The sequence below is a fragment of the Gavia stellata genome, chromosome 8 (genome assembly GCF_030936135.1).
Source record: "Gavia stellata isolate bGavSte3 chromosome 8, bGavSte3.hap2, whole genome shotgun sequence".
Taxonomy (NCBI): domain Eukaryota; kingdom Metazoa; phylum Chordata; class Aves; order Gaviiformes; family Gaviidae; genus Gavia; species Gavia stellata.
In genome coordinates, this window is record NC_082601.1 from 29,722,175 (window position 1) to 29,736,192 (window position 14,018).

At 50.0% G+C, this 14,018-nt stretch overlaps 1 protein-coding gene across 1 annotated transcript in view; it reads left to right on the forward strand.

Moving 5' to 3' along the window:
• Positions 1–14,018, forward strand: part of NRP2 (neuropilin 2) — an 87,009-nt gene that overhangs the window by 52,069 nt on the left and 20,922 nt on the right. Inside the window, exons 11-13 of the mRNA XM_059820113.1 lie at positions 208–324; positions 2,522–2,674; positions 12,524–12,786. Of these exons, the coding sequence (XP_059676096.1) occupies positions 208–324; positions 2,522–2,674; positions 12,524–12,786 (533 nt within the window). The remainder of the gene's footprint in view (positions 1–207; positions 325–2,521; positions 2,675–12,523; positions 12,787–14,018) is intronic.

Sequence of the window (14,018 nt, forward strand, 5' to 3'; positions counted from 1 at the left end):
CAAAGGAACTCCCATATGGAAGCAGCCAGTTCACTTGAAGTTCAAACCATGCTGACATTTGTAGCACAGGGAGATTTCATGGTATTCTTGTTCTATCTCTTCCTGCCATTATAAGAACATGAGAAAAAGACTTTTTGCTTTCTTTCCTCCTACCTGGGCTTTTTGTACTGTCTATTGCAAATAGCATCTCTACTCCATTTTTTTCAGATGTAAAGCCCACTGCAGAGACGCTGGGGCCCACTTTGAAGAGCGAAGAGACCACCACCCCATACCCAACTGATGAAGAGGCAACTGAGTGTGGTGATAGCTGTGGAGAAGAGGAGGGTATGTATCAGAGTAGCACATCTTTATCTCAATAAATGATGGGTTAAGAGCTAAGCAAATACTCTTATCTTCCCATTAGCTCCCATACATGGGGCTGATTCCTGGAAAGCTTAGAGTAATATTATTAGTGATAGGCCAAGATAAAAAAAAAACCCAAACAAAACCTGCCAAAATCTGATAAGTTATATCAAGGAAGGTTGCAAGAGCAAGAGATAGCAGCTAATTCAGTCCCTAGGGTACGAGACTTGAAGAGCTGCTCTCCCATCTTCCTTATGTGACCTGAAGAAACTCACTTAGTGCCCTGTTTAGAGTCGCCTCCGTTCCAGATCCCCTTGGCTGGGTGTCATAAATTCAGAAGGTGATTCAAGGGAGAGACTCGGACTGGCCGGTATGCAGGGCTACTTTTGCGCAAGTCACAACTGTGGGACTCCGGGTGGGAGTTCTTCCCCCAGTCTTAGATGGCTGTCAGATGTACAGGGATTGGTTTGGTATCTGTGGCGCTTGCCTGCCTCTTCTGATTACAGAAGAGGCTGAATGTTAGTTTAGACTACATGCTGTCCATCCCCCTACCGGGGCAGGGGCATTTACACAAGGACTTCAATGACAAGTCTCACAAGGAAAAGCTATCCTCTGAGATAGCTCCTAGGACTTCTGTCACTTCAGCTTCCAGTCCCACAGAAAAAAATAATGGATTTTAAAATAAATAAATTTTCAAAAGTACATTAATTGGCTTTTTCACACCTCCCATCAGGATTCTGCCGTAGTTCAGTTCTGGAAATGCAAGTTGCAGAAGTAGCTCAAAGGGTCTGAGTCTCATTGCTTTGCCTCAGTGATAAGCCTGTGCAACCCTGCTACCATTGAGGCACTTGGAAAATTGCCGAGAGGAAATTTAGGCCAGTAATAGTCTCTGCAACAACACGATTCTTGGGTGCAGTCCAGGGCAAGAGAGTGAGCAGAGTATGCCGTGGAGCATGAAACCAGCCTCCCTGTCAGCTTCCCTCAGATTTAGCAACAATTTTCATTCTCATACTCCATAAACAATGAGTGTCTTTCTCTGGACAATCAGATTTATGACAGCCAAACAGAAACAATGCTGTTTTCCAGGGTATGAGATTAGATTGGAATAAAAGGATCCATGATCTGCATTGTTTTATTTTGGAGTGGGAGCATATAAAGAAAGCCATCTGCCCCTCGCAGCAAAGATCCCCTGATGCCTATTGCTTGAGTCACTCACCTCCTTCTGGCTATCGCTCACTTTGTGGGCACTGTGATTTAAAACTTCCTCTTTGCTCAGGAAAAACCCAGCCTATAATTGGGCTCTGATGTGCATGTCCGCTGAGTGCGTGGGATGGTCTCAGACCATTTCTGCAGCCTCCGTGCCTTATGGCTGCTTCCCTGAGTGAAGGAGCCAGCAGCTGCCTTGCTGCTACATGCAGCCCCTGGCATGTGCCCTCCTGCCCACAGACCTGTCTTTGCAGGAAGGCTCTCCAGAGCTTTTAAAGCTGTTGACACAGGGGAATTAGCTCTGCTCCTCTTTCACAGATGAAAAGTTAAATGACCCGCCCAAAGACCATGTGGTGAGTCCATAGCAGAGCTAGAAATAGAGGTTGGCTCCTTTCACTCAGAATCCAAAAGCTTGAGCTCACAGTGGCCCCACATTTCGCCTGGTAGCATTTCCACAAGAAGGTAGGAAGCGGTGAGTGACAGCTCGCCACATTGACAGACAGCTCCCGTCTGGTGCAAGTGGCTAGATCTGTCACTGAGGAGCTGGGTTTCTGGAGCACTTGAGATTCTCCTTTTGGAGCCAGAGCAGGAACTGATGAGCACAGGGCACTCAAGAAGCGCTCTTCCCTGACATTTAAGAAGGCATTTAATATTTGACCGCTCTAGGGGATGAAGAGAAGGTGCTGATTAGAGTCTGGAAGCATTTGGTACTTGCTTTTATATTTGCTTAGTTTGGTGGATTAGCCACAGGACGCAGTGTGAGCATTTTGATGATACAGAACTTAAGGCTGATCCCTGGAGCTGACGAAATGTGAGATAGGTTAAAAGCATCAGCGTGAGTGAGATTTCATGCTTTCTTCAGTATGTATGGCTTGCCAGCTATTTTAGTTTTGGGTTGTTTTTTAATAGCATCCCTTCATGGGTAGATAATTTTTAAATCCAACTTTATTTTGCTTCTATTTCTTTTTATAAGATTTCCACCTCCCTGCGAACTTCAACTGCAACTTTGATCTCCCTGAAGACCTTTGTGGTTGGTCACATGACTTGGCAACAGGCTATACGTGGTCTTTTCAGCCTACACGCACCTGGACTGGCAACTCTGAACCAAGCCCTGAGACTGTGCCTGGTAAGATGGTTAATACCATACCAAAGCAGGGAAGAGGGAGCTGATGGGGCTTTCTCTGTGTGAACAGTATAACTGATTATTGCACAGCTATCAGGAGTTGTGAAGGCTGTGCAGAGCTGAACGTTTTCTTTTGTGGAAGCTTTCAGATGCTTTGCTGTATGGTTCATGACTTATTTATAGGACTGTGACTGCTGGCACTGAATTATACTAACTATACTCTTGAGATAGCCTTGAATCAGACACTGGGCTTTGAATCCCCTGTGACTGTGAAGGTTAGCCCAGGCTTTGTTCCACATCCTGATCCAAATGTCCTCTGTAGGGCCCAATGCTTTTTCCCCAGAATGCATTTCCTCTTTTGTTAGAGATGCATTTCTTCCCCCCATATGTTGCTCAGATTGCCTATAGTCTTCAGCTATTCTGCACTCTGGGCTTGCATAGGCTGGATTTCAGCCTTCTCCAAGTGAAGCATGAGCTAAGCCCTAAGAATGCTGAAATATGCCAGCCTCTTGCTGTTTGACTTTTGCTCTTTTTCTCTTCTGTGCTTCAGAAGCAGATTTGCATGAGTGTGGCAGAGCCTAATTTATGGAGGACCTCACTGAGATGTGCTGGCATGGGTTGGAAGGAAGCCTGCCTCTGGCAGTGTGGTTGATAGCTCAAGTTCTTCAGCTTCACATCTTGGAACTTGCCCCAGGACTATAGCGTCCTTTCCTTACCCTCATTGACTTTGTGGCACGGGTGGCATGAAGAACATTTGCCAGTTTCCTTATGACAGTAGACTGTGTCACCATAACATCACTTCTCTTCATCATCCGTCATTGCTTATGAAAATCAAGGCTTCCCCAGGGCAGAGCTGGCTGATCTTACCTGTCTCCAGCTCTGCCCTAATGCCCGGTGAATCCAGTGTCTGCATGCCATGTGCCCAGGGAGCCATGCATGCTGTGGGCTCCTCCTCCCACCCTCCACCCCGCCTCCAAGGTTGAATCTCGAGATGCAAACATTCAGGCGAACCTGTTAGCCACCTGGCAGAGGCGCTGGCCAGATTGGCAGAGCCGCCAGCCAGTTGGAAAGCCGTGCAGCCAACACCTGGTAGGCAGTGCTAAAGAGGAAAATATGTATTCCAGAAACATATGGGAAAAGGAGAATCTGCTACATCTCCACACACAAATCACCCCCACACAAATGCACACATCATTTCTCTCTTCAGCTCCTGAGGTGCTCGGCATTTTTCGAAGAGACACAGTAATGCTGTAAGTGCAGCCTATATGGACATCTGACAAATTCTTTGGCGTGACATAGGGTCACAGTGTCTGCTGTGGAGAAAAACATTTTCATATTTCAAGTGTTTATCTCTTCAGCATTTGAGTGCTTTAGAAGATTAATATCTGGAGCTCAGTGGAGCCTCAGGCAACAGGAGAGAACACTTACAGCCAGCCCCAGACTTAATAACCCTCCCCATCTCATTCACTGTAATAATGTTTAATTAATATAAGCCTCCTGCAAGTAGGATAAAAATTACTTATTTTTATAACTCAGACTCAATTTTTCATTTCATTTCCTCTCCCCTGAGTCTCCCTACAATTAGTTGCCCATAGTTTCTTAGCAGACTGTTGCATGTGCGCAGGCGTGTGTCCACGCATGCACAGCCCGGGATAGGCTGGTGCTGCCTCAGACAGCTCAGCACACAGTTCTGGTTTTTACCCTTCTCCTACCCTTTCTTCTCTTTCTTAGTTAGTTATGAATTGCAAAACCTCATCGCTGCGGCCAGGGGAACGTTTTCCTACTGAGTTCAGTGATTTGGTTTTGTGCCAGCGTGGAGAGCTCTCCCGTACAGTGCTGTGCTGAGCCGGGCACCGAAGCACCGAGGAGGTGCAGGCAGGCACTCAGGCCCTGCCTGGCAAGTCTCGGGCTGTATGGGCAGAGGAAGAGGAGGAGGTAGCAGCTTCGGCGGGCCTGAGTGACTTGCCCACGGCGGTGGAGGAAGTCAGCAGCAGACGCCAGGCACAGGCTGAGGGATGGTTGTTGGCGCTGCCGTGGGATCAGCCTCCTGGCTGGGTCCGGCAGGGATGCGCCCTCCTGGCAGCCGTGCCACTGCCTTGCCCATGCGCTGCGGAGGGGCTGGCATGCAAAGGTGTCGCTGCTGTGCCTCACTTTGGTCCTGGTCTTAGAAATTAAGAAGACATCACACAAAAAGAAGCAATTATTTGCTTTTTTCCTCCCCACACAGCTTTTAAAAGCAACTCGAGAAACATGAAAAAGAGGTGATGCCAGCCCCTCGGCAGGGACAGAATCGAAGCATTGTTTGGTTCACACTCCCCCATTCTTCCCTTGCCTTTCCCTTGTGCTCCCTCCAGCACTTTGTTTCTACTTAAAAAATTCATCCTCAGACTCCAGGGAGCAAGGAATGAAAAGTCCTTGTTCGGGGTGGTCTTTTCTTGTGAATTCCCCACCCCGGGGTGAGCAGTTGGGTGAAGGAGAGCAGCTGTGCTTGGTTTAGGGGCAGGGCAAAAGCTAACGGGAACTCAAAGCTGCTGGAGCCCAACTTACTCTGATTTAAAGGTGCTGGTCTGGGCTAGAGGCTGTGGCTGCTCTGTGGTAGCAAGGAAATGTGCTGTGCCTTTAAGAGCCATGTAGGATGTGTTTCTATTTCTTCTGAAAATGGCAAAACAAAAATTAAAAGGGAAAAAAATAATAATGAAAGGAGGAGCCCTGGCTCAGTCTGCATGAGAGAGAGGGGGAAGGAAATGACCATGGTGAAATATCCTCTGTGAGGCACTTGATTAGAAAAGTCTGCTGAGAGACAGGCCTGAATTCCTCAGATATCTCCCAATTTCATTTTATGCGCTGCATGCAATTCCTCCTCGTCTTTGGCGCGGAGAACTTCTCGAGACTGACAAGACACCCACTGCTCTCACTCCACTATTTTTATTTCCAAGATACTCTTTCAGGCAGCTCTGCATTTCTTTTTTTAGCCCTGTGTTCCTTGGGCTCTTCGCACCATGGATTAGCTCCACGTCCTCTCCTGCGAGCTCCCATTACACGTCTGGGGACACCATTGGTGAAAGTGGACCCAAAGCGCCCAACTCAGCAGAAACCCAGCATGGTTCCAGCTGTTACCCTGCCCTTTGCAAGCCTAGAAAATACTGTTGCTCCCTTTTCCATGCCCCCACAAGAGATTGCCAGGATTTTTCCCTCTATGGATTTTCAGATTCTTCCCATCTGTAGAAAGACTCCCCTTAGCTGCACCTAGCAAGTTCCAAGGAGCAACAAGTTCAGGTTTCAATGAGGTTTCATTCCCCCTGCTCCTGCATGCAATGTGCCACTGGTGTCAAGATGGAGGTCTTAAGACCTGAAAATAAATCTGGGTTGATAAGTTGGGCACCTCAACACTTCACCGTCTTTGAATTTCACTGGGGCCTTGATCCTGAAGGGTGTAAAGATCCTGGATCATATCCTTAGCTGGTAGATGTGGTTGCATTGCTCTCAGTGATGCTACGCTAATAAGCCAGCACTGAAAAGCTAGAATCAGTGTGGTTTACCCATTTTTTTCCCCTCCCCTTTTCTTACAGTCATTAAGTAAATACCTTGTGGTCCCAGAAGAGCACTGTAGGGTCTGCACCTCTACCACACACTGCTTCTCATTCGGGTGAGCACGATGTTGGGGTCAGAGCCCTGGCAGCATTGTGAACACCGTGTTATACAGATGTTGGCAGCTGTACAAGCACGTGGAGAAGGAAGTAATTTTAACCTTGCAGCTCTCCTGAGCACATAGCTTTTGGCCTGGGCTGCGAAAATCCACCGAGAGCTTCTGTTGTGGGCCATGGCCTCTCTGGCTTTGAGGGTCAGGAATGCTGCTCATTCGGGTTGCAAGCGCTGCAGGGAAAGGTTTATTTGTTTCAAAGCATTTCCAGCAGAGGAATGTTTGTAGTGCTCTGAAGTTTCGTAAGAGCTTATTTTTTAAGGAAAACAAATGTTGAGCTGTTTTTAAGCTGGTGATGACCCTTTACCATTCCTGTGTTTTTCCCATGGGATCTTTAAAAGGCAAAGTTTCATATTTTTCCTGCAATCCATGAGAACTTCTGCCTGAAGGCCTTGATCCTACTCTGTCCAAAACCAGCAGAAAGGTTTTCATGGTGTTAATGGATCAGGGCTGGACTGAACTGGGTCTGCACTTACTCTCATGAGACTTACTCTCAGGGCTTGTGCCTTGGGGACACATTTTGACCTCTAAGGTCAATCCTGTCCCCTTTGAAGTAGGAGGGAATTTTGCATATGGGGTGGTGTGAAAGTCAAGCACTTCTGTGCAATGACTGAGCAGCTGCACACTGTGGGAAGGAGACCACGTACCCGGCTCTGTCTCTCCCCGCTCCTCCCATGTGTGGTGCAGATTGCCTCTCAGCAAAGCTGTACGTGGCTCTCCTGACCCTCATTTGCACAGTGAGGACAGCAAACCCTAAAAAGTCATTCGTGCCTTGGCTGCCTGCAGCATGGTGGAGGTGGGACATCCTGGCACCCAGATCATGGGAGGTTTGCTGAGCGTCAGCTAGGCTGTGCGAGTGCCCTGGCCGTGGGCTAGGGCCAGGCTGTGGCCAGGCTGTGGCCGCCCTCATGCCCATACTGTCTTTCATGAGACAAGGGGCATGGCCGTGGTCTGTGCCTGCATTGCCAGAAAAGCTCCTGCTCGCTTGGGCTGGGCTGGAGGCAGAGGAGAAGAAACCATTCCTTTGGGGCTCACCCGTTTCTCTGCTGCTTGCCTGTCTGAGTCCTTAGTCACTTTTTGGACCCAAGTGCCAGTGACACACACGGCCTGTAAAACGGGGCTGGAATGCTCTCTGGAAGGCAAGACACTGTCTCTCAAATCTTAGTGTGTGCATCACTCCGTCGCTTTGCAGCAGTGACTTAGCAGCCTGTGAGTCACAGAGCCCGGTTCAGGAAAGCGTGTGTGCGTGCACGCGAGCAAGCTGCAATGTGCAGCCTGTGCCGTGGAAGTGCTGGCTCGGTTAATGCCTTTAATTGTGCATGCACAAACACCGGGCGCAGGTGGTTCTGCGCACACCCTTTCATGTAGGGGCAGGCAGTGTGCCTGCCAGGCTGGCGGTGGACGCGGCGCTGTGGCAAGCAGCTCGCTTAGCATAAATGTCAGGCTCTAATTGGCATTTGGTTTGTCAGGGACACTGTGCCCTCCCTGAGCTCCCGGGGGGAGGCAGTAGGACTCACAGTTGCACCGCGCTGTTGAGGACGTGAGGCTTAATTAAGAGAGAGGATGTAACGGCTCGTCCATTAGAAGGGCTCCGGAGAGCAGGCGGAGGGCTTGGTTCTGGGCAGGTGTGGGGTTTTATGCCTTTTCATGGACTGATTTAGAGACTGAAATGGCAAGGACTTGGCAGGCTAATTAACACATAATCAAAATTGAGGGGATTTTCCAGCAGACGCAGTGATCTAGTTAATATAAATATTAGTTTTATGGAGGATTGATTTCCCTTCGTAAATGAAAGTCTGTCACTGAGGAGAGGCCTGTCACTGAAATTACGGCAGTAGCCTTTTGAGGTGAATTTGCATGATTTGCCAAAAAAAATTTAAAATATAATAACTATCCAATTTCAATCTGCATATTCATGCAGCTGCCATCCCCCTGCTACCAGAGCACCCTGCAGTTGTGAGGGGATCTGATCTCATTCACTCTCCAGGAAAGGCAAGGGCTGATGCCACCTCCAGCTCACATGCCCCAGAAGAATGGCAGGATCAGGCCCCACTGGGACGTCCTCTTGGCCCTGACACAGCATGGTCAGTGTGGCATTTGGGGCTGTGCGGGCAGCAGGCAGGGCCCAGTGTCACCTGTGGGATTTGGCAGACAAGAGGTGGCTGCCAGTGGGCTGCAGCGCTGCCTCTAAAACACGATGTGAAACAAGCTCTGCAATGAAGAAGAGTGCAGTGACCTTTGGAGGGACATAAGTGAAGGCAATTCAGCATGGGTCCTCCATAGGAGCGGCAGCTGTAACTCAACGATATCCAGCAAGGGGGAAATGCAGAGGGAATCTGAAATCTCAGTAATTGCTTGTGTACACCCTGCCCAACATGTTTTGCTGGAAAACCGCCGGATGTGCTGCTGAGACCAATGAGGGAAAGTGCTTTTCTTGGGAGAGGGGGTGAGACATGTAGGACCCAAGCACAGGCAGGCTGACCTTGCAGAGGGGCGGCTGCCATGGCTCGTGCTTGCAGCCTGACCCAAACCGCGAGGCTTCATCCCCCGCTGCCCCTAATGTCCTCTCAGATGGCTTGCTAGCAGGAGGGGACGGGCGCGCCAAGAGTAAACTGTGTTGGCCAGATGGTTTGTTTGCAGGGCCTGGCTGGTGATTTATCCGGGACTCACTGCCGTGCACATACAAGCGACTCCGCTGTTGTCTGGCTGGGGATGGTTGTGTGTTCACGCTCCTCTGGCTCCCCTACATCCAGATGATCCCATAAATCTTCCATGAGATTTATGCCGTAGCATCAGTTGCAAAAACAGCGGTAGGTTAAAATGCCTGAGCAGGTTTGTCCTGCCTTTTTTGAGCCGGCGCTTTGAACTACCAGTAGCAGTTCGGTGGGGGATGTAGCTGCTGTGTTAGCTGGAATAGAGGCTGCAAAGCAAAGTTCTGGGAAAGATTAAAATGCATTTCTGATCCTGGAAGAATTGATCAGCTCATCATTGCAAGGCTCCCTTCAAGTGTTTTAGCAGGGGAAATCAGCCTTTCAGGTGCTCTCTGTGCCAAAGGCTTCCATTTACTGTATCAAACAGAGCGACTACTGGAACCACCGGGCTCCCACATGCTGTTCCAACAATTAGCTCCACAGTGCCCTTGTTCAGTCAGTCTCAGCAAATTCGTGGAGCTTTTCAGAAGGTCCAACTAGCTGTTAGAGTGATCCAGCCATTTCATCTTCAAATGACACAGCAAGTCGTGTCTGCTTGCACTCAGCTCTCCGCTCCAGAAACTGGTACCAGGAGTGGGAGTGCGTGGTGCCCAAACCCACTGCTGCTTGCAGGGGAGCAGCTGCGTTCATCACTCGAAGACCGAGCCTCCCCACAGCCCTTGGGACTGCCAGTAGGTCCTGGAGAGCTCTGTGGGCCCCAGCAAGCGCTGGGAGATGGAGGGCTTGGGAGGGCTCCCGTGGCTCTGAAAAAGTCTGTGTTGTTGAGGGAGGCATTGGTTTTGGCTGCAGTTTTGGAGTTTCTTTCATTTCACAGCCTGATAGGAACGGGAACAAACAGGAGGTCGGTGTCATCCCTGGCGGAAGGGATGTGACTCAGACATAGACGGGCTCTTTTGCTGAAGCGGTAGAGGCAGCAATGCAGGCACCAGCGGCTCCCAGTGTGGGGTGCGGATCGTGGGGGATGTCCAGCTGCACAATTAACATAGTCCCCCGTGGTCAGCTGTGGGCTTTGGGTGGATCCAAGGATGGCTCGCATCCCTGCACTCAATCAGACTGCCTAGATACTGGCACCAAAGGTCGGTCCTGAACTTTGAGGATCTGGATTTGATTATTCTTGAGCCTGGCTGGCTGGAGCTTTTATTAAAGATTTGCCTGTGAGACCATTTCAGCTGTGAGGTAATTGTATGATCGCAGTCTGATTTGCTCTTCCACCTTGTTTGTTGTTGCTGCTTTTTTCTTGTTGTTGCTTTTTTCTTTGAAGAGGCTTGTAGTGAATCACAAAAAGAGGATTTTAATTCAGGAGACCTTGATGACTTACTATGCCTTATCGCTCCTTAGGCATGGAGTACAGCTTGTTCTTTTTTTTTTTCTTTCTCCACTTGTTTATCTCCCACATCTCCTCCTCCACCACTACCACTCTGAGGTAAATCACAAGAACACTCCTCCATTAGAGAACGGCATGGTACTTTTTCAAGTGATTCACTCAAGCAGGAGTGGGCAAACATGCTTTCATCTTTTTTTCTGCTACTGTTTGTTGGCATAAAGTGCCATGTGGCCCAAGTACCTTTCATAGGTGCTGGAAAATATTTTTGGAAAATGTTGCTCTTTCTTTATGTGGCCGGTCAGGGACAGATTTGTCCTTCACGCAGCAAAATCAGTGGAAGTTCATATGGAGTGGATACGCTTTTGAAATATTTTGATCATACATCCCAGGAGTAGAGTGATGGCAAATCTTTCTGCTGTCTTGCCCTAAATTTATTTTAGAAAGCTGTGTAGCTCACAGTGGTTGGTTTCAGCCCAGCTCTCTGGCCGTGACAAACTTGTGGCAGGGCCAGTGGCTGTGCAACCACTGATACATCTCCCTTGGGCTGGGATGTCACCAGATTGCTGAGCAGCAGCGAGGTCAGCTGCTGTTTTCTGGGTGGGACCTGTCTTTCTATGCTCAGGAACTGGGCTGTAAGTGCAGGTCTCTCTGGTTTAAGTTTTGGAGGTGTTTTGGGTGCACTTTGCAAACATTCTCAGTGCAGACACTGCTCTTCTGCCATTGCTGTGGGCACTGAAGCCGCAGGGGGAGCAGGGCAAGCAGGAGGCAAGCTGCTGCTCAGAGCTTTGGCCATCAAGCACAGTGGGCTGAGATGTGGGGAAAGGAAGCGACAGACCCTTAGGTGTGGTCCTGGGGCAGAGGTAACACCCCGGGGCTGCAGGAGGGCTCGCACGTGCTGGCATGAAGCACCAATGACACTTGCCCACCGTCTAGCAAGAGCAAGCGTGTTCATCCCTCTGTTGAGTGAAATGCAAAATACAGCAATACCTGTCGTTGGCCTGTCTGTGTCACCTTGTACTGCACGACCTGCAGTCAGAGCAACCCAAGGGAGTCTGTCCTGCCTTTGGTCATGATGGGGGGCGTGGGGGGCAGGTAAGGATCAGATCAGCTACATGCTTGACTTTCAGTCTGTGCTAAGGGACTTCAGGCATCCAAGCGGCAAATGGGAAACTCCTTGAGGAGGCTTCTCATCAGAGAGGGCTGGAAACCACTGATTCCAGACCAAATCAGCCGTGCCCAGGGATTTGTATCCACGGGCTTTTGCTGCTATTGGTATTCAGATCAAGTATCTCCAATTCCAGTCTCAGCCTTGAACTTCTCCTGGGATATCAAGCGTATTGAGTCTCCTCCCTGAGGATTGACAAAAAGCATGGCATAATTTAAATGTAGTATTAAGGCAAGTGAATCCCCTGCTGTATGTATTTCAGCTACCTTCAAGTTTGCAACTACCTGCGTGTCACCTGTGCATACTTCACTCACTGGGTCCGCATCCTTCCTCTGTGCTGTGCTTTAGAGGCTGTTTTGCTGCATTACAGAAAAGCTGAGAGCCAGGCTTTCATTTTGTCGTGCATATCCTCAAAACAAAATTGTCAGCTGGGTCTTGATTGTGGAGTACTTACCAATGGGAATGAAAAGAGGCAGGATGAACACAGCTTGAGATCCCCATCCCAAGATGATTTTTCAGCACCGGTGGTTAGAAAAACCTACCTCAGGCTTGTTCACTGAGCAAGCTCCCAGCAGAATAAACACCACCCCCATCCCCCTCCCCCCTGCCAATGTCATTATCGTGGCCTTGCTTCTTCTGACAATAACTGCTCTTTACTTCTCCTAATTATGTCGATCTTCGGCTTACCAGTTTCTGGTTTTGCTGTCAGTCTCCTACCAGACAGTGGTGGCTGGTGAGGGAAGCGTGCTCCTCGATGCCCTGCCCAGCCTGCACAGGGCGCAGCAGTGGCACGGCTTGCTGCGCACGCGGAGGGTGCTGTTGCGAGACCCCGGTCCTGCAGGCATGGGTGTGAGAGCCTGCCCAGCACTGCCAAAGCCACCTGGCAGGAGGTGAGACACTTCTTGCAAGTGGCTGCAGAAAATAATGTAATGGTGTTTTCTTCTTTGAACAGACAGCAAGAATTACCTGCAGCTGCAGAGCAGTGGAAGGAGGGAAGGCCAGCGAGCCCGGCTCATCAGCCCCACCATCTATCTGCCCCGGAGTGCTGTCTGCATGGTCTTCCATTACCAGGCGTGGGGCAGCAACGGGGTGATGCTGCGGGTCTGGCGGGAAGCCAGCCAGGAGCACAAGGCGCTGTGGGTCATCACAGAGGACCAAGGGGAGGAATGGAGGGAAGGACGCATCATCTTGCCGAGCTACGACATGGACTACCGGGTAAGATGCTCGGGGAAGGTGTGTTGGACCAGGCAAGCATCTCCAGCATCTTTATTTCAGTGTTTCAGAGCCAGGGCCCATTCATCATTAGGGAATGTGGCTGTTTTCATTGTGTTTCTCAAGTTACCATAGTAACTAAACGACACTGTTACTCAGACAGTGCCTGTCTTCTGCACAGATTTGGGCCTTTGTTCAGCCTGTTGCATTTTATATTCCTCAAATCTCCCACTTTGCAAATATTTTCCCTTGGTTTTTTTTCATTTTGTTTTGTGCATTTCTCCCCATCCCCCCAAAAGCTGGTGGTCATCAGATATTCTGACCAGAGGCAGGCGTGCAGCTGCAGGGAGCAAACCCAAACCCTGCAGGCAGGAGAAATGGGAAGATGGGAGGGGGCATGGCCAACTCTTAAGGCTAGGCAGCAAACAGCCTTCTCCAGCCCCAACTGCAAGTGCTGACGTGGGAGAAGGAAGAGAGAATGTGGGTTCATTTGTGAATCTGCTTCTCGGATACCTTAGACCACATCAGAGGGCTGGGTGCAGGACTGTCGGATCAAGGCCTTCTCCCGCTGTCAGGAGACCAGTGGAAGAGAAGGGATGAGCTGGTGGGAGCCGTGCTGCTTGCCGCAGCCACCCAAGCCCCTCTAGCATGGTTGTGCCAGCACCCCGCGGAGAGGCTGCTGCTTCCAGAAGTGCCTTTGGCATGGTTAGCCCTTCCAGGCAGCGTGCCGTTTGCCAGGGAGCCAGGGCTACAGTTGTCACTTGTTACTGAGCATCAGCGCTACATCCAGCACCCTCCAAAGCAGAAGGAAACATGTACTTGAAGGCTTGAGGCAGCATTTTGACGACCACCCCAGCACTGAGCCTTGCTCCAGACGGCTCCCAGCCCCTACCCTGACATGGGGAGCTGCTGCTGTCAGGCCACTGACCCCTCCAAACTGCTGCCTCCCGTGTGGGTTGATGGCCCAAGCTTGGGACCAACAGCTCTGACACTCTGTCCCCTGCGCAGTCAGATGTGCAGCCCTTCAGAGACATGTCCTTGCAGGCAGGCATGGGTCTGGGCTGCCCCGCACCCCAGATGAGAGGGGGCACCTAAAATGGGGAGAGGAGGTTTGTGAAATGCATAGCCCTAGGAAATTATTTGGACCCTTGAGACTAGGCAGGGAGATACAAAGCAAAAGCTTTGCACTGGAGCTGCGTGACTAGTTTGCATGTGTGTGTTTGATTTTTTAAAAA